The sequence below is a fragment of the Athene cunicularia genome (assembly GCF_003259725.1).
Source record: "Athene cunicularia isolate RWA chromosome 4 unlocalized genomic scaffold, athCun1 chr4_part1, whole genome shotgun sequence".
NCBI lineage: Eukaryota > Metazoa > Chordata > Aves > Strigiformes > Strigidae > Athene > Athene cunicularia.
In genome coordinates this window covers 1,860,434-1,888,356 of record NW_020799098.1, presented here as the reverse complement: position 1 = coordinate 1,888,356, position 27,923 = coordinate 1,860,434, and the positions used below count along the sequence as shown (strand labels likewise).

At 37.5% G+C, this 27,923-nt stretch overlaps 1 protein-coding gene across 1 annotated transcript in view; it reads right to left on the bottom strand.

Moving 5' to 3' along the window:
• Positions 1-27,923, bottom strand: part of C4H20orf194 (chromosome 4 C20orf194 homolog) — a 69,502-nt gene that overhangs the window by 26,429 nt on the left and 15,150 nt on the right. Inside the window, exons 7-24 of the mRNA XM_026846891.1 lie at positions 26,324-26,401; positions 24,090-24,188; positions 23,412-23,467; positions 22,122-22,257; positions 20,361-20,442; positions 19,274-19,310; positions 16,523-16,610; positions 16,033-16,109; positions 15,707-15,751; positions 15,191-15,236; positions 14,743-14,854; positions 13,794-13,864; positions 12,976-13,026; positions 12,065-12,152; positions 8,035-8,138; positions 4,496-4,642; positions 591-679; positions 256-354 (exon numbers count right to left, since the gene is read on the bottom strand). Coding sequence (XP_026702692.1) covers positions 256-354; positions 591-679; positions 4,496-4,642; positions 8,035-8,138; positions 12,065-12,152; positions 12,976-13,026; positions 13,794-13,864; positions 14,743-14,854; positions 15,191-15,236; positions 15,707-15,751; positions 16,033-16,109; positions 16,523-16,610; positions 19,274-19,310; positions 20,361-20,442; positions 22,122-22,257; positions 23,412-23,467; positions 24,090-24,188; positions 26,324-26,401 — 1,505 coding nt within the window. The remainder of the gene's footprint in view (positions 1-255; positions 355-590; positions 680-4,495; positions 4,643-8,034; positions 8,139-12,064; positions 12,153-12,975; positions 13,027-13,793; positions 13,865-14,742; positions 14,855-15,190; positions 15,237-15,706; positions 15,752-16,032; positions 16,110-16,522; positions 16,611-19,273; positions 19,311-20,360; positions 20,443-22,121; positions 22,258-23,411; positions 23,468-24,089; positions 24,189-26,323; positions 26,402-27,923) is intronic.

The window sequence follows — 27,923 nt, the reverse complement described above, 5'->3', positions numbered from 1 at the left end:
AGAAGTTTTATTTTCTTACAGTCAAGACCAAAAGATTTCATTCATATAAATAGTTGGGAAATTACTAAAATAAGATTGTTACAACGTTAAAAAGAGGCTTCCTAGAGAGGAAATAATTAATCTCAGAATAAAAATACCCAGTGTGAAGACAGAGCTATTCAATAAGTGATTTTTAGATGATTATTACATATACCAACATATTTTTGTATTAGTTCTGACAAAACCGATTCCTTGAAAACAAAAATAATTTCTCACCTCTCTAATTCTGGAAGGGCAGCAGATATTTTCAGCTCCCTGCATCTTTCCCCAGAAGGAGAAGACACGGCAATAAATAGCTTCTGAACACTGGAATGCCTAAAACAAGCAAATTAATTAAATGGTTAGTTAAAAGGACAAACCTAGAAATTTATCTTCTGTAAACCAGATGGCTACATTTTAACTAGCACAAAAAAAATAAAGTGAGTGTTGCACTAAAAATACAAAAATTCCTTTTTGAATCATTATCAAGATCCCCAAAGGGCAGAAGTATTTTCCTGATTGTGGCACACAGATAATGCGTAATCGCACCAGAGCAAGTGACGTGAACTTACAGACTTTTTTGTTCCACAGACAGAAATTCTTCCTGAACAACCCTTAAAGATAATCCTGAGTTTGTGGGGTTTTGCCATGAAGAGAAAACCTGGAACAAACCAGAACATAAGCATCACCATTTTACAAAATGTCTTTAGGAACCGGGTTTGTTCACCTAATAAGTTACATGCATTTGTAACTAGCTATTAAACATTTCACAACACTGCTTTTGCTGCAAGAATTCAAAATATGGAGAAAGTCTCCACAGATCAGATTTTGTAAGCTTCTCTTTGGCTAGACTGCAACTGGTTTTAGAAGAGACTTTACTGAAACGGTCTAGTTTCCCCCCCGTCTTCATAGCTGGGGAAAAACAATCCTAGGAAATAAATTTACCCACTGAAGTAGGAGCACCGTTCACGTTTATCTTTTAGTCGTAGCATGCTTTACTGATAAAACTACTAGGTGTTAATAGTGCAACTGCTCTACAGCAGGTATTGCATTAATATAAGTCTCCTTGAAGTAGTAGTGTAATTTTCATTAGGTAAGATTGCAGCAATCATTTGTAGAAATTTAAGAAAAACTCTGTTCCTTTGCAGAAGAAAAGAGAGCCCTTTGTTTCTCTAGGGAACAGTGTTTTGGCTCGCATCCTACTGCTCTAGCCAAGTCACATTAATATGAATGGCACTCTGAACCTAGAAATCAGATTCAGATGAATCACAGAGTCATTTAAGTGTTCGGTATTTCCCTTCTTTTAATAAGTAAAGGCAACAGCCATTGTCATTTTTCACAATAATTTGCTGCAAGACAAAACAACTCTGGGGAGGGGGGGGAAGACTGCTTTCCATTAACAAATCGGCATCCTAAACACAAGGGTACAGAGATAAAAACCATCAAAATAAAATAAACTTTTGATATTAGCCAAGACAATATTGCTTATGTAGAAGGATTCACGCAATCAAACAAATAACCACTTCAAAACATGGATAAGAGACTAAGGAAAAAGCCTACAAGGGATGGAAAGAAGGATAGGTCAACAGAAAATTGTGTTCTTTAGAAGTCGAAGGGCTAGGGATAAAGTGAAAACACAGGTCAGACTGAGACAGAACTCAATGGAAATAAATCGGTCCTTTTTTGTAAAACTTAATGAACATTTAAAAAAAGAGCTGCTACAGCATTAGAGAAGATAAAAAAAAACAAAACAAAAAACACACAGAGGAAATCAATACAACCCAAAGCCTAAGCAAACTTTCCTCCCCTACCAATTCGAATGAGGATGTGAAATGTACTGTCCTGTCTTCACAGGACCTGCAAACCACATTCCAGTTCTGCGTGCTCAAAATCTTGCAACCGTCTCAGTTACAGGGAATTTAATGCACTGAGATCTGGAGGAAAGGCTAATTGTCATATTTCAGGGAGGCTTGGAATAATTAAAGCATAGGTCCAATAAGTGAGGTGCTATGTCATATGACTGTAGAAGAGTAAAACTAGTACATTTTAGTCCATCTTTGTAACTAGAGGTCTGTAGAACGACTACTATGCCTGTACAACTTCAGTGGCATGCAGACTTGTAGAAAAAAATTTTGGAGGAAATCAATAAATACCTGAAGGTAAATACGAACAAACTACAATAATATGTTTCCATGGCTTACACAGTCAGGTACACTTGATCTTATGAATAGTTTTCATTCATGAGATAACATCTTCAAGACAACAGATATGTTTCATCTACTTGAACTCAAGTAAAGCAACTGCTACGGTGCCAGATGAGAAACTTACACTCCAGAAAATGAACCTCAGTGTAGAACTGTACAGTAAAATGCTAACTCAAAGGAAGACTAAATAAATAGCACAAAAAAAAAAAAAAAAAAAAAAAAAAAAAAAAAGGCAGAAGGCTGGGGAAATTCATCAGCAGAATTGGTTAGGGAACGCTCCGTGACACCCTTGGTGATGAATTCGGCATAGACTGAAGTGAATTGACAGCATTTTAGGGAACTAAGCTGGGAGACAGTCTACACAGCACTGAGATGCTTCATATTAAAAACAGAAAAATTCTAAGTACGGAAGAAACAGAAAGAAAAATAGGAGGAAGTTACGTATGAAAGCAAGAATGAGCACAGAAACATTTCAAGAATCAGATGGAGTATCAGTGGGTAGCAAAAGAGAATGGACCTGAAGGAGTTTCTCAAAAAGTGAGCACGATTTATTAATTCAAATGGATAGCGAAGGCAAACCAAAGGCGCCTCTGAACATTTTCACAAGAGAGAACTATTATTCCCTCTGTGCAATAACCAAACACCCTCATCTCCGATACTACACACAGTTTGGATATCTACAGCCAAAAAACAGATCAAAAGAAAAGTATTGCAATGATCAGAAGAGAACTTTTTATAAAGCTAGATTAAAAAGGATCTGGTTTTATTTTATTAGGCTAGAGAAGCCAGAAAGAACAGGTCTGAAATTTCTGAATACCTCAAGGATGTCCACCGGTAGAGGAAAAGAAAAAAAAACCAAACAGATATAAAAGGAGACCTAATAAAATAGGCTGAAAATGCAAACCCGAACAAAATATTCCCAACCACTCAATTAGCAGAACAGTGGGAAGAATCTAAAGACTTAAGATAAAAGGAGGAGCAATTTTATGGTAACATTAATATTACCAGTGGGGACTACTCACTGAGCTAGGTGGTCTTTTCCAGTCCAGTGTCATGATCACACACTAAAACCCTTGTGAAGTCCTAAAATCTCCAGGCTCGTTTCCTCAAAAGTGCTATTGTTATAAAGTTTTGTTTATTAAAAGCCTCTGCATTACAATGCATGAAGCCAATCTACTCAGAGAATAATACAACGCCATATGGGACACTTAAAGACTTTAACAAAACTTCCCTAAGGATCACGATCCAAATGTGTCTAACCACAAAAAAAACACAATAGAACCTCTGCCACTACATACAATTGCTGTAGCCAATTATACACCAGTGCTACATTTAAAATGCAACTACTAGAAAACAAGCTTTTAGAGCACTCACTGGCTTCAGAAGACAAACTGAAAGCACATGGTGAGCATTAACGAGCAACACAATCACTAGAAATGCATGCACAAGTTAAAGTTTCTCACACATGCAAGTTCCTAAGATCAAGAGCAATAATTCTCCTGGGAAGGGCTACATGGCAGGGCAGCCCACAACAGTTTTGAGTTTGTGAGGCAGATGCCATAGATGACCCAGAGAATCAGAGTTTCTGGTTGGAAGAGAGCTTCTGGAGGTCTCCAGACCCACCTCCTGCTCAAAGCAGGGCTATTGTTGGCATGAAGATCAGCTCAGCCACGACTTTAGGCAGCCAAGTTTTAAACATCTTCCAAGTGGAGATTCACTCTCTGGGTGTCCTGCTCCAGTCACTGCACCAACCTCCTACTAACGTTCAGTCTGAATCCTCAGAGCTGACATCTGTGGTTACTGCCCCTGGTTACCTGCCACTACTGGCAAAGCTATCTGTAATAGTCCTTCCTCCTGAAAAAAAAAAAAAAAAAAAAAAAAAAAAAAAATCACATCAGCCATCTCTCTCAATACCCTCTGTGAATCCCATCCAGCTTTGTAGAACAGGTTTTAACATTCTTCCTAACGTGATGCTCCCTCAGTATTAACTGCCCCTTCTCCTTTCTAAACGGTGCTTGTTCACTGAGACATAGGAAAAGGTTTCGCTCGTGAAGACGGATGCAAGGAAGACCTTGAACTTTAACCCTTCCTGCATTTATTTACCAGGTGACAAGCTTTAGTGGCTCAACTCGAGAAATAAACCCCTTCTTTCCAAATCTTATTAAGACAGACATCCACCAATTCATCCTTGCCTCTCTTCTGAAACACAAAGATTAACTGTGTGCTTTTCCCCCCCACCCAAACTTTTTTTTTATTATTATTTTTTACTTTACCTGTGAATAAAAAGCTTTATAAATCTTTGTTTTAGGGAAAAGTGCAATCATCAAAAAGTTGTCTTGGGTATGGAATTCAATTGGTAGATGAGCAAGCAAGGAACTTTTGACGTCTATGAAGAGAGCAGCAACAATACTGGTTGAATCCTAGAAAAGGAAGAAACAGGACAAATAATTAACAGTTATTGAAAGTGAAAAAAGGCTTAATACATTAAATAGCAGAGACCAGAAGAGAACTACTAGTCGTAGCTAGGCAGGCATGAAGATATGAATGTTCATTAGCTTGCACAGCGCAGGTATGGAGCAGAAGGATCAACTGGAGCCACATAAGATACTCCTCAGTTTCTACTTTGCAGCTATTAGAGGTGTCAAGCTTTAAAGAAAGCATCTGAGATTGTTCGAATCACCTAAGCCCTGTCTTGTCTTGAAAGGGAAAGCTTGCAATTCAGTATCTACTCTTTTCCCTACACGAAAAACTAGACCTTTAGCCCCTTCCTGTGCTAAAGCTTCACAACAAAGTCACCTTCATCTATACCCACACATCTCCTCTGACACAGATATCCTGGAAGAATGAATTCAATGTCAGCTAGAAAGATTAGAAGGATAGCATGGCGCTATTGCAAACTTTTTATTTTTATACCACGCTCTTGGGTTTTGACCTGAAAGAAACCACGTTGCCATTAGATAGAACTATCAGGCCTGTGCTTTAAAGTGCAAGTCACTTGCATGCTGGAAGTGTCCTGTTTCTCTAAGATTCTTTAATGAGCACAAGTTCTACTAAATCTATCGCTTCTTCACCTGAATTACGTCTTCACCAACAGGAAGCTCAACATCGGTCTCCCTCAGTAACACTGAACTCAGGTTGTCCAATTCTTGTTCTAATAAAACACCACTCACCCTTTGTTTTCTGGATTTCAAGATACTTATTTACGTACACTTGGCCAGATGCTGAAGTGGTTTTATGCTCAAGCGGTTTTATGCTCAAGCGTTGACTTCTAACTCTTTTCACACCAAAGTATTAGTAAAACAGTACAATTAAGAAGTGTGAAACATCCCTGGAAAATGAGGATTCTATTACTTGGATAATACTAAATTTCTGATTTGAACCCTATCTCCCTTTCAACAGGAGAAGTAGGCAAAGAACTCTACTATTTTCAAGAAAAACCTCAAGTTGGGGAAACTTATTTAAGAATCAGTATCAATGCAAGAAGAATCCCTGTCCTTTGCCGACTGAGGGATTAATTATAAAAGTAATCTTCTCAAAGTCATTGAGGTTACTGAAGAACACACAGAAACGTTTTCCTAAAAGAGAACAATTTCTCTTAAGAGAAAATGATTTTTGGAACATGGTCCACAATCCTGATTACTACAGCATAGCTTACAGATTTCATGAGAAGCAACTAAAAGGCCAACTCATACACGCTGCAATCTGCATGTGAAGTGTCCAGCAAAACACGCTCCTCTTCCTGGAAAATGTTTAGGGTTCCACAATCGGAAAAAAAAAGATGCAATAATCCCCACAGACATTAGGTTAAATGAATGCAGTTTAAAGTTTTACAAGATGTTAATGTTGTGAGAGTAAAGTATTACTTAGCAATATTTGTTCGATTGATTAATGGCGAAAATAAATGCTGGATTCAGGTACCTATAAGCTAAAAGACTTGGTCTTAAATAAAACCTTCAGACCAAGGACATAGTTATGTTAAGCTTTATACAGTAAAGACTTCTATACAGAAAATGAAAAAATGATACAGTTTACTGAGACACTGAACAGCTACAGAAGAAATTCTGGAGACTGGGTGGCTGTGCAGCAGGTTGGTTTTCCTTTTACTCCCAGGATGGCTGGTAGTAAGCTAAAATAGTGCTGCCTTATGAGATAGGGGATTTGTCTTTGACCCTGCTAAGACTGGGATGGTTTCTGCTTTAGACCTTCATGGTACAGTTTTGTGAGGAATCTACCCTGTCCTCCATGTACTTGATGTTTGTGAGCCTCAAGGAATTCAGGAGCTTAGGTGGCAGGCAGGTGTCCGACTTCTCAGCACGTGCTGGAGGCAGAAGTGCAGATGTTTTCAAGTCAAAGAGAGAAGCATCTAGCAGGTGTGGTGATAGAGCTGATAAGTAACTGTACTTTGCATCACTTAGATTATTTGTGCCTGTTACTTTAATCCTAGCATTAAATTATCTTTTCTTTTCCATCAAAGCGTTGTTGCAATGACTTTCAGAAAAAGCGTACTAACAATTACCCTTCTTCTGTCACTTCTTAACGTTTTAAGCTCTCCACCCTTGTATTATGCCAAGTCAGTTGAACAATAAAATGCTCTCTGTCAAGGTTTAGCTTTACACAAAAAAAATCTGGCATCAGTTCAGGAATGACAGCCAGGTCCCATAAATAGTTGCTTTCATGAAAGTGAGTGTCTTGACTCAAACAATAGAAGGAAGGTCAGCGTTAAAATAACTTCTGAAACTACCAAGGGGCAATCAATATGATATAGAAGAAAAAGGCAGCTAAGGTAAGATTCTCTTCTCTGTTGTGTTTTCATCTCAATTGAATCACACACTTTTATTGTATTTTACTGGTTTCCTCCATTATATGATGAAATCATAGCAACACAATGCTTTCTGGAGGTCACCAAACAAATGTGTAATACTGTACCTGAAGAAAATAGAAACTAAAGGAAACAGATGATTTTTTTTTTTCCCAGTACTTAGGAAACAATAAACAACCAAAATAATCTCTTTTCCATTCTGAAAAAGTGATAGTTAACCCAGCATGCCTGCCTTAAAGAGGGGAAAAAAAAAAAAAAAGCTGAGTTGCCATCATTAAACTAACTCTTAATTTCCACTAAGGCAGAAGACCAAACTATTAGTGTGGGAAGTTGGGCAAGTGAAGTGATACAAATTGATCACAGGAATGGCAAAAGTCTACGCCTGACATAATGTCTTTTATTGTAATTACTCAGAATATGTGTAATTACATGCAACAGGCCTGCCTTTCTCATTTCTCAGCTTGGGAAACACGAACCAGTCATCCCCTTCACCCCGTCAGTTACACAACACCCTGCGACAGTAGGCAGACACTGCTCGTGACCTCTCCAGAGATAAGCAGTACACTGCCATGAACGTTTGACTGGAAGTTAAATATATTTTGGATAGAAAGCCACATTCCACCCTCCAATACACCAATATGACTTCACAATGCCTCAAACTTTTCTCTGCCCGTCACTTAAGACTGCTAAATGTTTTATGAATGCTATGTTCTGCAATTTTTCTTTTAATAAAAAGCAATTTTCCACACTATTAAAGACCACACTGATAACTCAGTCTAATAGAAAATTCTCTCCTCCTTATAGTTCAGCTCATCAGTAACTGGTTAAGCTAACCAGTACCAAAAGCATAGAGATTGGCATCAGTTATTACAGCTTTTACGCACACACTTGTAAAACTGCAACGGAAAGAAAAATTTTGTACTAGTACCCTATAGAAGTATTGTTAAAAATTGGGAAAAAGTTTATGACAGCAGGCACAAACCAAGTACTCACCCCATCATAGAGAGAAATGGAACTCATATGGTTCTTTGAAATGGAAATGCTGCCATGGTGGGGATCAGAAAAGAGAATGCCATCTGAGAAGAAGTACAATTTGCCTAGAATTTGAAAGAAAAAAATTCTCTTAGGGATATATGAATATTTGAGCATCATGTGACACATGAAAGGACATTGCAGAGAGGCTGGGGCTGGGCTCTGCTCCCAGGGGATCAGGGACAGGACAAGAGGGAACGGCTGGAAACTGCCCCAGGGGAGGGTCAGGCTGGGCAGGAGGAGAAAATGTTTCCCAGCAAGAGTGGTCCGAGAGTGGAACAGGCTGCCCAGGGAGGGGGGAGTCCCCATCCCTGGGGGGGTTTCAGGGCCGTTGGGATGAGCTGTGGGGGATGTGGGGTAGGGGAGAACTTTGCAGAGTCGGGCTGAGGGTTGGACTCGATGATCCCGAGGGGATTTTCCAACCAGAGTGATTCTGGGATTCTGTGAAACAGCTCGATGTTCCTGCAGAATTTTGTTATATTGCACATGCAGTACATTTGAGTAAAGATTTGGGATGGTATCTAGACAACATTCAGAACCTGGATCTCACTCTCAAGGGCAGGAATCATGACTGTAATTGCATTTGACTTCATCTTATTCCCTGGAGCACCCTTATCACAAATATATTCTGTAGCTTTTTTTTTTTCTTTAAAGGCAAAAATATCTCCATCATGTTGCATTGCAAACTTCCAGAAATGTAAAACTGACAAAACAAGAACTTATAAAAAAAGCTTACATCCAAAACAACTGGAAATTTAAACAATCAAAACAAGTTGTTCAGATTTCCAGCAAAATGTCAATATACTAACACATACCATGCAGATAGTAAAAAAAAAAGTGTGTATATATGTGTGTATATATATATATGAACGGGATTTTTTTTCTGCTTCCTGACCAAGACAAAGTTTAAAACAGAAAAGCCCTTTACCTGAAGACTTGCATTTTCTTTTGCACCTAGAGACAACTGTTCCTGTGCTAGCAATTTCCCTGGAAGCTAACAGTCTAGTGACAGCCACGAGAGTCATAGAGTTCATTCTATCCCCATTTTTCTTACCATCTTACAGACACTTGGGTTCTTAACAAACCTGCACGACCAGGGAAAGCAGCTGGAAAATGAAAAACAGCAAGGCTCGATGGTATATTGGATAAAAACAAAATTCCACCAAAGCGCTTAGTAACTGACATCAGCAAAAAGGTTTTTTTTCATTTCCAACAGTCATGAGAAAGCCATGAACAAATGACTGAGCAGGGGCTGCCAGCTGGACCACGCATTAAAAGTGGGATCACATCCCATACAGGGAAGCATGTGAGTCAGCAAAAGAGAAAGGTTAAATATTTTCTTAAAGGAAAGAAAAAAAGAAAAAAAAAAAAAAAGATAAAAAGGGAAAAAAAAAAAACAACCACCCTGGCATTACTCAAGAGTTCTGTTTCAAAAAATGCAAAGCCAAGCAGCAAAATAACTAAAACATACAGCCAAACTGACTGCACATCTAGCCCAATCTATCAATGCTTGGAAGAAATAACGAAGAAACCAAGACATTTTCCTCTTTGAAATGGCAACTTCAAAACCATTCAGTGTTAAGGCTTCGTTTTAATAAAAAAAGAGCTTGATATGAAATCAAATCACCACAACTAGATACACGATTTCAACAGTTACTGAAAAACCATACAGGCTCTGCTAACTCTGAACATACCTGTTTAAGACAAGCTTCTAGTTAACACAAAAATTGCACTGGAGAGACAGCAACTGTTAAACTGGGACACGCTACAGTCACAAATTCAAAGTCCAAATTCAGAGCAAGTAGAACGGAGACTGATACATCGTTATAGGTTAAACAGTTTACGTGCAAAATATTCATTGCTGATGCTTCCAGCGCTCACAAAATCCAAGCCATGGCACAGGTACGTGCCTTCTATTGAGTGGTTGAGGGAGAAAACCAGAAAATACCACTCTCTAAGTACATTTCTGTCAAATCTCTCAGAATATCACACTTCACAGAGAATGGGTTAATGGGGAAAGAAAGGATATCGGAGATGTTCTTTTGTAACAGAAAAGAAAGCCAAAAAGAGTATTAATTAATCCAAACTAAACCGGCTTCTTTTAATGTGGAAGTCAGTGAATTACACCAAGAACAACTTTATATACTATTTGTATATTTTCCACAAGTGATTAATCACAAAAGGGAGTTTAATTGGAAAGACTGATTGACTCAGTTCATCCTACAAAAATCCGTAGCACAGCAGATGCATTAGCAGACAAAGGGAAAGGTTTAACAGTTTTCTGATGTTTTTTGATGCATTTTAAGTCATAAATGTATACCTTATTACGGTAAGACATGAGTGACAGAAGAAGATGAGTGCCTGGCAGCACCTTTTGCACCTAGTCTTGCCAGACAACAGAGCTGCAACCTCGGTAGAGCCCAAATTAGAGCACAGCAAACTGTCTTGCAGTGTACATGAGTGGGAACGAGATCAAGTTCATTTTCACTTGGCACCTAAGAAAATATCTTGCTTGTTGACGTGTTACATAATAGTCCTTATACCACCTACTTACAACTCTCCATCCCGAGAGTTATCAAAACATTGAACTTCACAAATCTCCCCAAAAAAGGGAAAAAGTAAATTGCTCCATTGGGGCACGCAGAGCCAGTTTTCACAAAGCCAAAAAAAAAAAAAAAAAAAAAAAAAAAAAAAAAAATTACCATTCTCTAGTTATTTACTGAGTGAATATGTGCCCACAGCACTGTACTGCAAAGTAAGTGAAATATGTTTTTCTGCATTTACCTTCTTTCTTTAAAATCTGTTCAGTTAGAGCAAAAGCAAATTCCACGATGTGAAGACTGCTGTTTAACTGCTGCCTACATCATTCTTAATCCTCAACACTAGATTGCGGAACTCAAGAACAAAAGAGCTAAAGATTTTCCTCTAAAGATCCTCATCTTATTCTGAGCACTTGGATGTCAGATATTAGATATCCTCTGCTGTACAGCAGTACTGTGACAACAGTGCCTTCCCTGTACAGTGGAATATAAAAATGTTATGCCTTAAGAAGTATCTATCAGTCCGAGGCAAATGAAGGCATGTTAACACATGGCTGTGGAGTGAGGGAAACCCCTCCCAACAGTCCTCCCAGGTGCTCTTTGTTGTTTTAATGGGATATTCACATTACTTAAGTTCTTGAAGGAAAACGAGGAGGAATGATCTAAGGTTACTGCTCGTAATCTCATGTCAGAAATCAGTAATTTGACTGAGTCTGAAAAGATCAAGCACCTTTCTGTAACACAGTGAGTATCCATGCTAAAGAGCATTGAAGTTCCAGAGTGAAAATGACAATGGAAAAAAACTGGAACGGCATGTCAACTCCAGGAGGAGGCTTCAGTAGGCGCAAAGAACACAAGGCTGTAAATAAATATAGAAGCAAACCATTCCAATCCCCTCCTACATCAAAGGGAGCGCATCACATCACCCAAAAGGTGCACGTTTGCCTTCAGTTCCTGAGCTGGGAGCCCACTGCATCCTGGCACTACTGTAATGCCCAATCTTTCCAACCTAATGTTCACAGAGATACAGAAAAGGCAGAAAACATACGGCACATCATCTCTTAAAGGACAGAAGCAGCTTTTGAATGTTAACTAAGGAAAAAAAGCCACCTGCCAGGTCTGCAAAGCCTCACTGTCAATATATGAGTCCCACATGCCTGAAAAGCAAGCCTATGGCTCTGGTAGGAATCATTCTTCTAGGACCAGAGGTTTCCAGCAGAGGTTGGGGACAAAAAAAAAAAAACCAAACCCAAAGGCATGGAGTTTAAGAAGAAAGAGTTGTAAAGGCAAATGGAAAGAAAGTTTCAGGTAACGGTATAGGTAGGCTCACCAAATGTGTAAAGCCCAGAAACCGTGCATCTCTCATGTTTAAAAACCAAACAAACCCCCCCCTCCCCAAGAAGTGGACCGACTCTATAAGCAAATGAAAAAAAAAATACCCCACATCTCACCTTCTGTAGGCATGGCCTGTGGACTGCTAGAATAAATATACGCTCCATCGCCTCCAGTGAGTAAAGTGCCCAGAAAAGATTTGTCTTCCTAAACAGGAAAAACAAACAGTAGATCACAGACTGGATCAAGGACTGTAATCCAGGCAAGGCTATTTTCTCATGCTTTTGCTTCAAGACAATAGACTTTTTTTAAACAGCATCTGTCAGAACTTTGAAGAATTTTTAAACTGCATTTATACAGAAGAACTAGTGAAAGACAGCATGACAAGGGTATAAATTTTTAAAGCACTTCTCCCCCATTTTGGTTTTGCCAGCAGCTATTAAATTACAAGTTATTGTCACAACCGCAAGGCATAGCTTTTTGGTTTTAGATTGTCAATCTACTGAACTAAAAGTATATTACAGGAAAATAAATCTATTTATAATGAAGATTTCTGGTAACCACAAATTAAACCACAAATGTGAAACTCATGTGGTTTAAGATGTTCCCAGATCCCAAATTCTTTTCTTTTTCAAAGTGCTTGAAGTGTTTTCCTTTAGACATTTAGCATGCTAATTAAGTTAAAAAGAAGTTGCATGTAGAGTGGCATTGAGTTTTGGGGGGGTTTTTTGAAACACATAAGCTCCATGGGTAATACATAGTGAGACTTCCATGAAATTGTAGCTTTATTAGAACTCTTTTTGCTCTTGGGTCCTGTTGTTCTTCGTAAAAGTTTGAGGCTTTCTTTATTTCACACAATGTAGGGTTTTTTTTGTAGGTCAAAGTTTGAAAGAGACAGGGTAGAACAAGCAAGTCTTTCATAGAAGAGGAGTACCAAACATAATAAAAGCCAGTTTTACTAGCAGTTAAGATTTTTTTTGAATACTGGCTTTAGAGACTTCTATACTTTAACAAAACCATTTAATTTTACCTTCAATATATGCTGTGCCTTTTCAGACAGTTTCACATCACTATCTTCAACCTGTAGCCAGAAACAGTTTCCATTTGTATTGTTAGTAGAAAAAGAAAGTCTAACATTAAATAAAAATCATCAAAGAAGATAGAAGGCAAACAAGAACTCAGGTACCACAGATAAAGTCCTGAGAGCAGAGTACTTTGGAGACAGCTTTGTGCCCTTCAATACTGTGTTACCATGGGACTGAAAGAGTTCCCTGAAACACAGTCAAGGGTATACTCCCCATTAATTTGTTTTATAGACTAAAATAGTATTGTATAGACACAAACCAGTGTATCCCAGTCTTACTGTTTATTACTGTTAAAGTGTTTAAGAAGTATGGATTGCCAAAGGGCACAGTGTTGTCCAAATTCGTAACATTCATTCGAATTATACACCTCTAACACAGAGCAGTACATCAGAGGTCTGGAAGCAGACCTTTCTTTCTGTCAGGGTAGATGTTCAACTGGTCTGAAGTGCCCCACGATAGACAGAATTTTCAAAAGTCATACTTTGTACTTGAAAAACAGCCAGGCCTTTACACAGCTAGAAACCGAAGCAGTGAAAATTAAATAATTTAAAACTTGTGTTTTAAACCGAACCATCAGCATTTTAACTTATTATTTTTTTTTACTTCATGTCCAAATTAAAAAAAAAAAAACAAAATAGAAGAGTATTAATATATTAATATTGTTTCAATACCCAAGTTCCATACTTTTTCCTCATGCATCCATATTTTTACAAGTTTTCTTTTGTGAATCTGTATGTATAGGAAAAACTCTTTGTGTACTAACCAGCCAAGAAGTGTATCTTGGGATAGCTGCAGTCAGTATTATGTGGCTGGTTTCTGAATTAATGCTGCCATCTGCAGGGAAGTAAATGGAAAGCAAAGCAGTGTAATACCATCCATTATACTTCAGACTGTTCAATAAGTTACTTTTATGACTTGAAATTTCTTTAGGAAATTATTTTAAGGGCTTATTAGTGTTTAAGTGAAGCTTTCACAGCAGACTAGCTCCCAGTCTTCTTGTGCTGTAGCACAGACAGAGCTGCTATACAATGCCAAAGAAACCCTGCTTTAATTCTGGTCTTAGTACATGGCTTCTTCCTTTGCTCTCCTCCCCACCAAAAGTGTTCCAACTCCCACGGTTAAAAACCCACAGCCTGTCTGGATAGACGGGTTCATAAATATTGTTCAGACAACCTCAATAACCATCTATCTTTGTCACATGTAAACAATCTGGAAAATATGCACTTCTCAAAGTTATGGAAATTACCCCGTATCCTGTATTTTATATGTAAGACTGTTCCAAACACAAGCTTTCTAAAAATCCTTTTTGAGTTTCGTTTCATCTCTTCCAAAGAGCAACTGAAATTAAAACATATTGTATAAAATGTGCGTTACAAAAGCGATGGAACAGAGCTGTCCGAATTTCCTCACGCAATAGAAAACACTCACTAAGGTTGAAAAAAATTTAGGAAAGGGACTATTACACTTGATTTTTTTTATGCCTCAGCCCTGCTGTATCACAAGGCAGTCATAAAACCCAAAGTCCTTTTAGTGAGATTAAAGTAACTTGACACTTAAGGTATTCATTACTAGCAAACTAAAACATTTAGGTCTTAATTAACCCAAAAGCTTAAAAACAGTAACAGTAATAACATCCATTGGAAGCCCTTTTGTTCTTCCATGACACCAAAGCTAACAGAACAACAACGTTGGCCTTAGAATTTAAAAGTTACCTTTTTCTTTTACTTGTATCTGTGATGTTAGAAAGGACTCTGAAAAGACAACAGATCCCAAGCATCCTCTTCCTGTGAGCAAGTCTGGAATGTCAAATACCATCATAGATGCCTACAGCAAACAGTTGGACAAAGAGAAAGCAGAAGTTGAGACATTTTAATGGAAGCAGCAAAATCTGTATGTTTTAAACCTCCTAAAACAACGCTTCTGTCTTGTGGTGGCAAGTCTGAGATTGTGACTCTTAATGTTTTATCCCAAATTCCACTGTCGGACTTCATGTTAAAACTCAATCTTGCCTCGCTTTCAGCAACTGAAATCTATCTCATCCCTCCCCTTATATTTGTTTTCACATAAATAAAAATCTCAGCATGCCCCATAGTAAAAGTCAGCCCTCTAGCTATACATTTTATTAGAAAACAGAATCAGAATACTGAACAGCTTACTTACCGTTTTAATCAAACTCAGGCTATCCTCATTATCTAATGGAGTAATTCTAGAACAACAATTGTAATTAAAAATTTAAAGGTTAGATCATTTTGAGTGATTTCATAGCAGCCAAAAAAAGCTATTTAATTTTAAAATAAACCCTTTTTTTGTGTAGACCATTTCAGTCAATTAGACAGCATGGGAATTAGAAAAGCACAAGCCTACGATATCAACTAAGTCAAAAGCATAGTTTTAAAAGGAAACTCTTAATGGGCTCATGCTGTTTCTATGCACTAACAGTTAATAAAATTGGTCTGCCCAGTTCTTTTGGATTTTTTAAAAATGTTTTTTAAGATTCCACAGAATTACAGATCTGAAATCATTAAAACTGTCACATACACAGAAGCATTTAACGTATCTTGTATGAAATAATCAAAGGCAGTGTTCTCTCAGAAGTTCCAAGACAAGAAAAATAAACTTAGTAGTGTATTAAATACACTTCTTTTTATTAATTAATGTAAAGACAGTGATACAAACCTTCCATGATTATTCACAGCCTGGATTTGAAAAGCAATTCTGGAGCTGTAGAACAGAAATTGTACTGGTGAAAAAACGGGGTTTATACTTCTACATGTGAAGAAGAAGCAATCATAGATTTAAAGTAAAATATCTGCTCAAGTGATTAAAAAAAAAAAAAAAGCAGGAAAAGAAAAATGAAATAATGATGATGACTTTAAAAGTCTGAATGCATTATGACGTCTTGGAATCTGGCAGTTATGCAAGTTCATTTGAAAGTTAACATTTGACCTATTTTTCTCCCCAAAGCAGCAACACACCGATCAGTAAGTATCTGAAACACATACCGTAATGCAGTTTTAAGCTGTGTTAAATGAAGGGCGTCTAATGCAGACATGAGCACCTGCTCGGCTACCTCCTTCGCCTGAAAAAAGGGAACAGAAGAAATTATCTTCTTTCATACTTCCAAATCCCAGCAACTACAGCAGCACCCACGAGATAAAGAGACCATACACTAAACAATAACACACTGATGCACCAGGCTAAAATTTGTTCTTTCGCATATTTGATTTTCCTTACTACGAGGTTTAGGAAAATTCATGAAAAGATGGAAAAACATTGGTAGATGGGTGAGATTAGATCTACTCGGAAATTTCTCTTTTTTTTTAAACAGAATTCAGAGCGACTGGTTGGAGGCCACGGTGTTAACTTCATTACGTTACGCAGTTGACCGAAACATTTATTTATTTTTTTTTTTAATTTTGGTTTGCGTGTAATCTTACATTGCAAGCAATCCAAATCAACAATTACAGCGTGCAGAATCGGTGCTTCATTTACCTTGGATTCAGTGGAAGTTTTAGCATAGCACTCAATGCCAGCAAGCACAGCCTCTACAACAGCAGTATATATTTGCGACAACAGCGTACTGAAGAGAAATACAAACACAACATTTACTAGACAGATAGAGTTTTCTTCCTCCTCTGTTTAAAGGAGCAGTTTTTCCACTCGTAATACAACTCCCTTAGATGAAAAGGGTCCTTGGTCAAATAAGGGTAGAAATAGCTTTATATTTAACCTTTCAGTTTATAAAAATAAATTAGAGCAAGTCAGTTGCTCGAATTACAGCCTGTCTTGGGAAGAAACCTCTTGGCACAAATGTATCCCTGCTCTCATCAGTCAAGGAAGAAAAAAAAAAAAAAAAAAATTTATTGACTTCCACTGCAGTTGTGTTAAGGATCACATCCTAAATATCCCAACAAGAAGAGAACAGCAGCCCCACGTTCTGCCAAAGCAAAACTGGAAAACAGAGTGAACCGACTTCTGAGACTGACTTGTTCTGGAGAAAAAAAAAAAGAAAGATACAAAACCAAACCGAACATCACAACCTTTTGAGCACATCTACATCACAGCTTACTCCAGTTCCCTTCTTAGAAGGGAATTGGAAAAATTGTACAGGAATAAAATAAGCCAGAAGCAACTTACAGCTACTGACGTACATCCAGCTCCAGAACTATTGTAAAAATCCACCCAACTGTGCCCAACTATGAAACATCAGCCTCTGTCCTCCTGCTCAGTTGGAACAGAAAGGTAAGTCGATTGACAAAACAGTCCTGTTTGCCCGAACTCATTCCTCTCCTTACTCCTCTGCAACTGCTAGATGTTGAGGGAGGGAAGAGGGGAGGACAGAGAAGGCTACAGCATTTAAGCTATAGGCAGAGCGTTCCTGAAGGATGGAAAAAAAAGCATCTGAAACTCCCCAACACGGCCCAACGTGGAGGAACCTCAAAGTGCACCAATGCTTGTCTTTGAACTTCACCCCCAGTAGCAGTAAGATTTAATATCGAACCTTCTTACTACTTTTTGAGGTGTCTTCAATGTTATTTCATGTACTAACACAAGCATTTAACTTATCTTTTCAGTACACCTTCATTACAGGAGACGTGTGTAATTCTTCCTAACTCTGTAACCGTTCTTATTTTCAAATTCACATATATTTGTCCAAAAAAAAAAAAAAACAAAAAACAAAAAACCACCTCACAGGGGACTGTGCTTTACACTAAAATGCTATAGTTACCTTACTACTCCTCCCATTTAAAATTTTAACACTAAATATGCAAAACAGAAAATGGTATTTTCTTCGGAAAATAAAAATACAAAGTCTATCCCATGGATACTTGAAGTTACACAGCCAAGTTTATGCACTCCAGCCAATCTGTACTCTCAGCTGCAGTTCTGCTTCCTAAATACAGCCACATTTGAACTTAAAAGTGCTTACAAAATAGTTTTTTCCACTTTTTATTTCATTAGAAAACACTGACAGATACAAGAATCAGTTACAGGACTCCTGCAAACTTATTCTAAAATCATGAGGTCAGGTTTGCCAGAAAAGCTAATTTTGCTGCTGTTGTTGAAACTATATTATTTGATCCAATACAGGGACACTTCTAAGAAAAATATATTCTTATAAAAAAATACTAACTCTATCAACTGACCCTGCTTTGCTTAGAGCTTCTCTAACCATCTCAGTTAGAACTGTATTTAGTACAAAGTCTTTCAGAAGTAGGACAAGAAATATTCTGTATGTTTGAGCAGAACATCTATGTAAGCAAAATTACCTGTCAAAGTTAAACTATACTATTAAAAAAAACCCCAAAAACTAATAAAAAAATCTGCTGCTCAGTCTAGTAACTTCACTTTTAGGTCTTTGAGGACCATATCACAGCTACCAAAAGTCAACAGTATTTCACATAAGAGGTCACCACTACTGGCTCCTCTGACACATCTTCAGTATCTTACTAACATCTTGCACAGGCTTGTAAACTGCTCTGCTGCACAAGCAAGAACAGGGTCTTAAAATTACCCTAACTAGCAAGGAGGACAAAATCTCTATGGAAAGGTCTGGTTTACCAAGAGTGAGAGCAGTACCAAAGCAGATTATCTACCATGTACTTAAGAGCTTGACAGGTATCTACAACATGCAGAGAAGGGGACATCAACATGGATAAACAAAGTCTTATTTTGTGAAGGTCAAAATGCGCAGAAGCTTTGTCGCTTACTAACAAAACAATTCAGAAGTGGACTTTCATCCATCATTTAACATAGTTAAATTTCTTTGCAAATCTGAGTGCTCCCTGTTGGCATTTTCACTAAGTAGTGTAAGTCTTACGTATTGTTTAATATAATGAAACTAATCTAAAAATTACGTTTACTTCTATCTGTGGAACAGGCTCCCTTTCAGTTATAGATACTTTCCCTGACAGTGTATATGAATTACGTTTTAAAGCAATTCAAATAAGCGTTAAGATAAAAAAAAAAAATTATTAAAATTTAAGAAAAAGGTACTAATACTTCCTTTCATACTTCGTGGTACAGCAGAATGGATATCACACTAACAATTCCTAGTTTGCCCACCGAAACTCAATTGCTCAATGAGCAATTTGCATGAAACCCTCTCACATTCACGTTATTCTAAATAAAAATGTAGCTCTGCAAATTCAACAGCCACTGCTGACTAAAAGGGGTTTTGACCTACTGCCACAAGGTAGAAAGAGTGAGGGGTTAAGGAATAATAAAAAGTTGACAGCTTACACTTGTTCAGCTTGCTTGTGCATCTCATTGTCATTTCCTGGGTTAAAAACAAAAATGTTTATTTTAAGCACTTTCAGTAGCATTCACACGGAACTTCTTGGGCATAACGTTTCTGCTGCATATCTTACATGACATTTATCTAGTAGTTTATATAACTGTGGTTTGCTTGCAGATTGAATAAAAGAGGAAATCACAGGTTAACTGGTATCAGTACAGCCAGTATAATCTAGAGCCAAGACTAAGACCTGTGTCGGGTCAGAACTAAGACCCCTCTCCCACTGTATCCTGTGTCCCAAAGTGGCCACCCCTGGATGCCCAGGAAAAAAACACAACCAGGAACAAACACATGCTATAATTGCTTCCATTTTGCAAGACTCAAACCATCTCCTCTTCAGATATATTTCTGAGCTGGATATAGTTTCAAGGTAATATAGTAACCTTGAGGAGAATGATTTTATCCATGGACTCATGCGGCCATTGAAAATAGGTTAAGAAAATTGTTTTGAAAAAAAAAAAACCACACATGGCTTGGTTTTGTCAGGGAATACAGCTGTTGCAGTAGACTATATTGGACCCCAACCAGAGGATAAAGGATGAAAGTCAAATAATTTTCTCTATCCTTTCAAAAAACCCTCAATTATTCGTTAAAAAAAAACAAACAAACAAAAAAAAACAAACAAGCAAAGCAGGTTTATTTGAAAACTACCACTTTGACTGACTATATTTTTGGGGACTGTTTTTCTATCAATTTGTACCGAACAGACAAATATTTAGATAAAACTTGTAAAGGCCTGCACACTCAGGTGCCTCTACCTTCACACTGCATTCTGATGCAAACAGAAATATACCTGTCGACGTTTGAATCATCCTTTGCAAATATCTGACAGGTTTTCACACGTGAAGGCAGGATGTGTAACAGAACAATATTCTGCTATGACTTCATGGCTACAGAAGTACACAGTATCTACCCCTCCATAGCCTAATTCTTATAAAGGAATCAAAGCCATCTTTTAAATCACTGCAAGTTTTAAATAATCTAAGAGAATAACTGCCTTAAATTACTGCTTGGTATTTTTAATATACTTACCCAGGAAAGGAATGTGAGTGGTTCCAAAAAAATAGGTCCTTGAACAAGCCAGAGGTCCCTTTGGAGACACACACTGCACTACCTAGTTGTCAGTATTAATGAGATACAAAAAGATCTTAGTAAAAAAAAAACAAACATGTGCAATAATTAACAATAAGCTAAGTTCCCCTTAAGCCTTCTAACCACTGACGTACTACAGGAAGTGTACAACACAGACTTAACTGGATTTTAAAAGAGCAACTTACGTTTTCAAAGGTATATTTCACTTTTGACTTGACCTGAATGGTTGAAAGACTTTGGAAAGGAGACGAGCTCTGACTTCCATAAGCGTTAAGCATCTGTTTTCAATTTCCTATGTCAACTGCTCTTTTCATGAAGAGGAAAGTGTGTCAGGTTCCCATAACTATGCTTGCACTTGGTCTTATTTACTATTTTCATGACACCCTATTAAAACAGTATCACCTGTACCTGTAAACAAACCACCTTTTTAAGAACAATGTCAGAATCTGAGGACAACAGATGGAGCAAGTACAGCAGAACAAAATTGTACTTGTCTTTCGAAAGATACCGAATGGGCTCAATGGGAACGGTAACAAGGGGAGAAAAAACAAAATTGGAAGTGTTTTTACAGAAATAGGGTTAGACAGAGTAGCAAATGGAGGATGAGATTTCACCGGGAGGCTAAAACAATCCTTTCTCAGGCTTTTGACACACGCAGCGTGTCCAGAATACCCACGTCCATCCATCCCTAAGGCAACTTATGCATGAAATGTTGTCATGACAAGCTCCAACTCATTCCCTCAGTCATACTTTCACTCCACGATGACCTGTACTCCACCACATCCATCATCTCCTCAGCAGCACAGACTCTGGACTCGCACCACTGACGGACACTCCCTGAGCCCACGGGAATGGGCCAGCAGGGAGAACTACACAACGCAAGCTGCACTCTACCTCTCCTCCTCCGCTGTGAGTTACCTTCTTGATGCACCCAGCCCAGCCAGGCAGAGGATCTGAATTCCCTGGGGTCGCTTCCCCAGTTACGTCCCCTGCGCGGCGGTGCAACAAGCCATCGACCTCATCATATGTTTTAAAACTAAGCTTTTACTTGAAAATGGAAACAAGTTAATCTTACAACTTGATCTTAACATTCTTTGAACACCAGAAAGATTTTTCAGAGTTTCACGAACTGTTCAGCTGCTGAAGCATACACTGAAATTTGGATACGCGTTAAGTATCCTGTGTCTATGCACAAAATCATTATCAAAAAAAGTGTCTTTCCCTTTTTTTTTTTTTTTTTTTTTAAAAAATTTTTTTTTTTTTTTTTTTAAGAAATGGCTAAACAATTCCGATTAAAACAAAATCTGTGTGTCGGTTAAGTACATCATATGCTACCTTCAGCAAGATTTTTCACTTCATGGCTAACACAAATGTCCTCACAAAAAGCATTTCCCTCTTCCCCACCCCACATGTTTACAGCACCACAACTGTTTAAAAAGTTGTCTTTTTAGAGGGGAAAACGCATTTTAAGCCATTCAGCAGTCCCTGATTAAATATCCAGTATAGTTTGACTTGGAAAGAGAAAGAAAAAGGAGATTTGTTACTTAAAGTGGCTGATTGTTAAGGTAACATATGTTTTTAAATGTTAAGAGAATTGGGTATTTACCTCATGGAAGGTAAGCATTTTAAGGGCACAAAAAATAATATACAAAGAAAATATACACAGCTTCACAATATCAGATAATTTCTTAAAAGCCTTACCATATGCTTAGCAGTGCTTCCACCAAGGCCAGTGTTTCGAACAAGATGTCCTTCTGATGGAAAATTAAAGTTACCCGAGTTCAAGTTGTCCTTAGTTGAGTGGCTCCCAAAGAGAACAAAGGGCTGCCGGCTTGGGCTAAGGAAAAAAGAGGGTATCAGCACCAAAATACTTGAAGAAAACTTACAAGCAACAAATGAAATCAAGTCTGATGGACCAACTATTGAATTTCTCACTAAAAGAGTAGGACAAAAAATCAAATTTACTACAGCTGCAGAAAGCTTCCCATTGAAAAGACCAAGTTCAAAAATAAAAAAAACAAAACCAAACCACCAACCCAAAACTTACTTGAATTAACAAGACTATAATTTCTTTCATATACAACAACACATCTCATGGCTATTTCCCAAATGCTATTAGGGTGTTCTTTTTTTTCCTCTTTTTAAAAGTAAATTGCCTTGAAAAGCTGACTAGTTTAAAATTTACCATCTTGAAAATTCCCAAATTACTATATTGAAATTAAACAAAAACTATTTTGGTTTTAGTTCTGGCTTTGGGCCCAAGTCTCAACTGGAAAGGTCAAGGGTTTTCTTTTCATTATTTAAATGCAAACAACATAGGATGCTGAAAACAATAAAGGACATTGAACTCCACTGTTTAATTCCAAATAAAGAAGCTGCAGAGACATTCAAGTAGCTAAGCAACCTTTATTTAGCTCAAAACAGCAGAAGGCTTGGTTTTGCAACACATGACAAACAACCTTCCTCTCTCAGTTAAAATTCTGCACTGAAATAAAGCAAAGCTGGCATGTATTGCCCAGGTTATATTGGCTAAGACTTGGAGTTTTAACTGTCCTGCTTTAAATGTCCTTGTGCATGTGGTGACTCACAAAAGTATACTGACTTCTTCAACCTCCATGTTGTAATTGGGTTTGAGTATCATATAAATAGGATCAACATTTTCAAACGTAGCTGTGCAATAGGCTCATGAATTTGTTTAGGTATCTGACCGTAAAGAAATTAGTCATGTTACAATGCATAAAGTGGATGGTTTCAAACATATTGACACTGTATATGTAATAACTACAGCATTAAATTCCATGAAAATTTGGCTTAGTCATCTCAGAAAAGCTTTTGCACATTTGTTTTTTTTTTTTTAAATGTGCCAAGATGAGGTGTGATATATTGAGATGGTTCCAAAATGGATTATAAGCATTATGGCATCAGAGGTATGGAAATAACATATTCAAGTACTAGTGACACCACAGTGTCACGGGGAATAATGAGTAATACCTGTTATCTGTTATATGGCTTGAGATCATTCCGTGACTGAAGTAACTTCTGAAAGGCTGTGAAGAATTAAAAAAAAAAAAAAAAAACAAGTAAATGAACAAAAAGGGTGATATATCCTCACTATCATTAAGAGCAAATGTGACTTATCCATCTCAAACTCCTCAAAAACTACTTCCAACCTCTATAAACAAACCCAAACACCATTAAGTCTGAGACATGCTTGAAAAGCAACAGCCACTATCAGAATGTAGCGTGCTATTTTCACCTGTGCTGTATGTTACCATCAGTTACATCTGAGATCTTACATGTGGGACCTCAGCTTGTGAGGAAGGGCACATCCTGGAGCTCCCACCAAAATGGAAGTCAATCTACCTGCAAACTGGGACCTGCTGTGCAGACATAAATCAACTAAGCTCATTTATCAGGGAAGAAACACTCAATTGAATGACACCAGGCAATCCTAAACCATCATACCATGGATAGGTAAGGTGGGTGGTGAACTTAAAAAAAAAATAGCCAATAGGTTTCTACTCCTCAAACATGAAAGATGGGACAACATAGGGAAAAAAAACCAACCAACCAACGAACCACCCACAAAACCAAAAAACAATGCTGAATACTTATTACTTCTGCATGGACGACACTAGCGTAATCAAAGGACTACAGAAGCAGGCATACCTCCCCCGCCTGAGATTCGGATAGTTCCAGAATGAAGGGAATTTCAGTATCAAAATTGGCAAAAAAGTTGGTCCACTGGTGTTCAAAAATCATTAAATCCTAGAAGAAGAATATTTAACGTTACTAAGGCAAGTATTATACCAGAGAAAGGAAGTCACGGATTGTACCAAATGAACCCAAATTGCTTCAGAACAACAAGGATTACATTTCACTATGCAGTATATAACACAGCCTGCCCAATGAAACAGTAAGAAAAGAAAAGATACAAACTTTCTGCTGGATTTTAGGGGATCTTTTTTGGGTGTGTGGTTTTATGTTTGTCGGGTGGTTTGTTTTTTTTTGAGAGAGAAGATGCAGGAGAGGGAAAAGCACCAGAGCCTGGCATTATCTGCTTTGAACCTGAGCAAATATGCTGGTTTGAGGTCACTCATAACTCAGACCTCCTATTTCCCCTAAGACATCCAAAAAGAACACTTGGACAGATCTAATTTTCAGTTTTTAAATCGGTAAATGGTTCTGCAGCAATTTGTATCTGACACTAAGTAAGCTTATGGACAGAAAATGAAGAATAGGGTGGGGAATTTGGGAAGTTCACGATAGGCAAGTGGCAGACATTTCTTTATCTACATTTGTAAAAAAAAAAAAAAGGTAAGTGGAAAAGGAAGCATCAGTAACACCTCACTAAAGCAGAATAAAAAAGGAAAATTACTACTTTAAAGTAACACTTGACTTAAAGGTAAGTGTTGCATTCAAATTAATTTTAAAAGTCGGAGAATCAATAAAAAGAAAAGTGTGTGCCATGCTGATAAAGCAGGAACCTTACAGAATTAGTCAATTTTAAATTTATTACTTCCAGTTACTTGCCACATACTAACTTGGAAGATGAGAGACGTCCTAACTGTAGAAAGTGGAGTGTATCCGATACGTAACAGGCAAAACCAGAACTATAATTTCAGTAGTGCTATAAGCATTATACAGTATTTTACTTCAGCCACTTCATTAATTCAGCAATGACTGAAATTTAGGGAGTGAACATTGATGAAATCTTACAAGCCTTCCAAAATACTAATACAGGCTAGGTTTAAGCTAAGAACCAAAAAGTGCTTTTTGTCAGTTTTTTGGAACACGCCAATATTGTACAGAACATTCTTTTAAATCCCGAGTAGATGCCAAATTAGAACTTTATGAATTCAAAGCTGTGTTAGCAAAAACTTAAACAAGTATAAGCATATCCCAGCTTCAAATGCTCTTTAAGATTATCTAAATTTCATCCTGAGAAAATTCATCATTTTTTAAATCACCAGTTTCCATGCAACCAGTTGTATGAAGTTTTGTTGTTGTTTTTTTTTTTCCAGAAAACGTGAAGTCAATTTAACAACTTTCAGATTTAAAACTTCAAAATAGGATAAATAAGTCTGTTTCAGGGTAGACTTACCAGGTACAAGAAAAGCCCCAAACATTTATCTCACTTCCACGAGAAGGGGAAAGTGGAATATCAGGTAGTAACACTTTAGACTGATGACAACCAGATGACATTTAATTTTAGTTATAGCAGTTGATTAAACGACCAAACTGGTGTGAACTACCAATACTTTATTATTAAATAATACTTATTGCTGAACTTGCTACATATTAAAAGCCTACTTTGCTGCCAAACTAGAAACTGATAAAAAATTAACCACAAAAATAATATATACTAATACTCCTCCATTGCCCTCTTCTCCAGCACTGAGATCACCCTGAAATGAGGAATCACTTCACACTGTATATTTGTAATTCATAAAGCATCAGGGCCGCCACCGTGTGTCACTGTTACCCACTAAAAATAGTTACAAAGCAATCCTGAAAGTGTTTTTTCCTGGAAGAATGGCTGTATGTTAAAGTGGATTTTTTTTTTTTTTTTGTCCTCTCCTTGCTGAAAAAGGAGGATTAACAGACACAAACTTACCAACTTTCTGTACTTTGTACATCATCCTATGACTTAAAGAACAGTCACACCATTCAGAAAAACTTGTAAGAGAATTTTAGGCAAATGAAGAAATTTAAGGAATCCAAGACAAGCTATTTTAATGTTTTGGGGACTTTGTGGTAGATTTGAGGAAAGGAAAGAGACTCTGCGAACAACAGGGCCAGCAGATTAAGTCCATAAGCACTATAAAAAACAAAATCATAATAATTTTGTTCTGCGGCTACAGTAACAGACTAGTCAATTCAGAATATTTCACCTGCATTACCTCAAAGAGCAAGTCCTCCAAGGAAACGGGATCCATTTTACTGTACGTCTTCCACAAATCAACACTGACATCCATCAACTGAAAAAGATTTTAAACACACTTCTGTGAAGAACACCATGAAAAATGCCACTGATTCAGGTTTGAACTGCACTGAAACAGACTTGCAGCATGCTGCCCAGTCTAAGAGTACTCCTTAACTCTGAATTCAGAAGTATTTTTACACTCCTGGTTACAAAAGAATTTACTAGATGCATGCTGTTATGGATGCTTCAGAGACTTATCTCCTCAAGTGATGGTTTAAAGTATGGGCAAAGTTTTGCTTGTCTTTCAAACAAATGATTTGACAAACCTTTTCAAACTGACTTAATAGCAAAGATTCCCATCAGCTGATATAAGTAAAAGGGAAAGATCAGTCTTCTGAGACAAGACAGACAAGAAGCAGATTCCAAAGTTACTCATCCTACTCACCAGCCCATTCCTGCTGTAAGCATAATGTAAATTTAGGCTCAGCTTGTTTAACTTCACAATTAGCAATAACTTTGTCTAAGTAGTAGGGTGATGGGTATGAGAACACTACTCAAAAATATATTCTTAAGGGACACTTGTAACTGAATAATTTCTGCACTTACCGAATACTGAATGTATCCAAATAATTGCTGCATGGAGGTGGCTTCCCACCACCCACTCCTTTAGAAATGCAACACTGACTGGAATTTTCTTAAACCACTGTGTTAGAGTTATTCCAGTTACTTAGTATTTAGATATGGCAATAATGACATCACTTCCATTCACCTGTATGTACAGTAAATTCTCTGGATTACAGCATCTTGAGCAACTCTGATTTCTGTAGTAAAAGAGCAACTGCCCTTGAAATACTGAGAAAAAAAATGACTAAATTATCATCATTAGATTATCTTCAAATCTAACAGCATAGAATGAACCGAGGGAAAGTCAGTCTGAGGAGCTAAAAATACACCTAGAGCCCTCCCCCTTTAATAATGGCAGAAGTACTTAGATGATTTCTAGATCATTTACAGTGATCCCAAATGTACTTCCTCCCATAGATTGGTTTTTCCTACCCGTCTGTGACAGACAGCAGCTGCCTAACAGAAAACCATGCATAAACAGCTACGTAAAAAGTTAAGAATGCCACTTCCCACTTGAAATCCCCTTATGACTTCAAGGAGGAAGAAAGCAAGAACTCAAGCTGCAACTGGCTGAACCACCAGAGATAACACACTCTAAAAGAGATACTGAGAATTCTCATTGCTCCTTTTTAAGTCTGTAGGAGCACTGTAAAGACAGTATCAACTCCCACAATGAAATCGCAGAGGCTCTGTCTTTACAAAGTCATTGCCACGCCGTGTCTCCAAGTTTTCTCAAAGCCTCTCCAAATTGATTAAAGGAATTGGCAAGGGTAATTGAAGGCCAAAAAAACCCCTTCTGAATTCACTGTCAAATTTTCATTGACTGATTTCAGACACCAAGAAGGGCTACTGATACTTAGGCAGACCTCCACAAGGATGCTCATCTATTTGCACTTCATATTTAATGGTTTTGACAGCTTCACACAACAAGATGATTACAGTACTAGTGATGG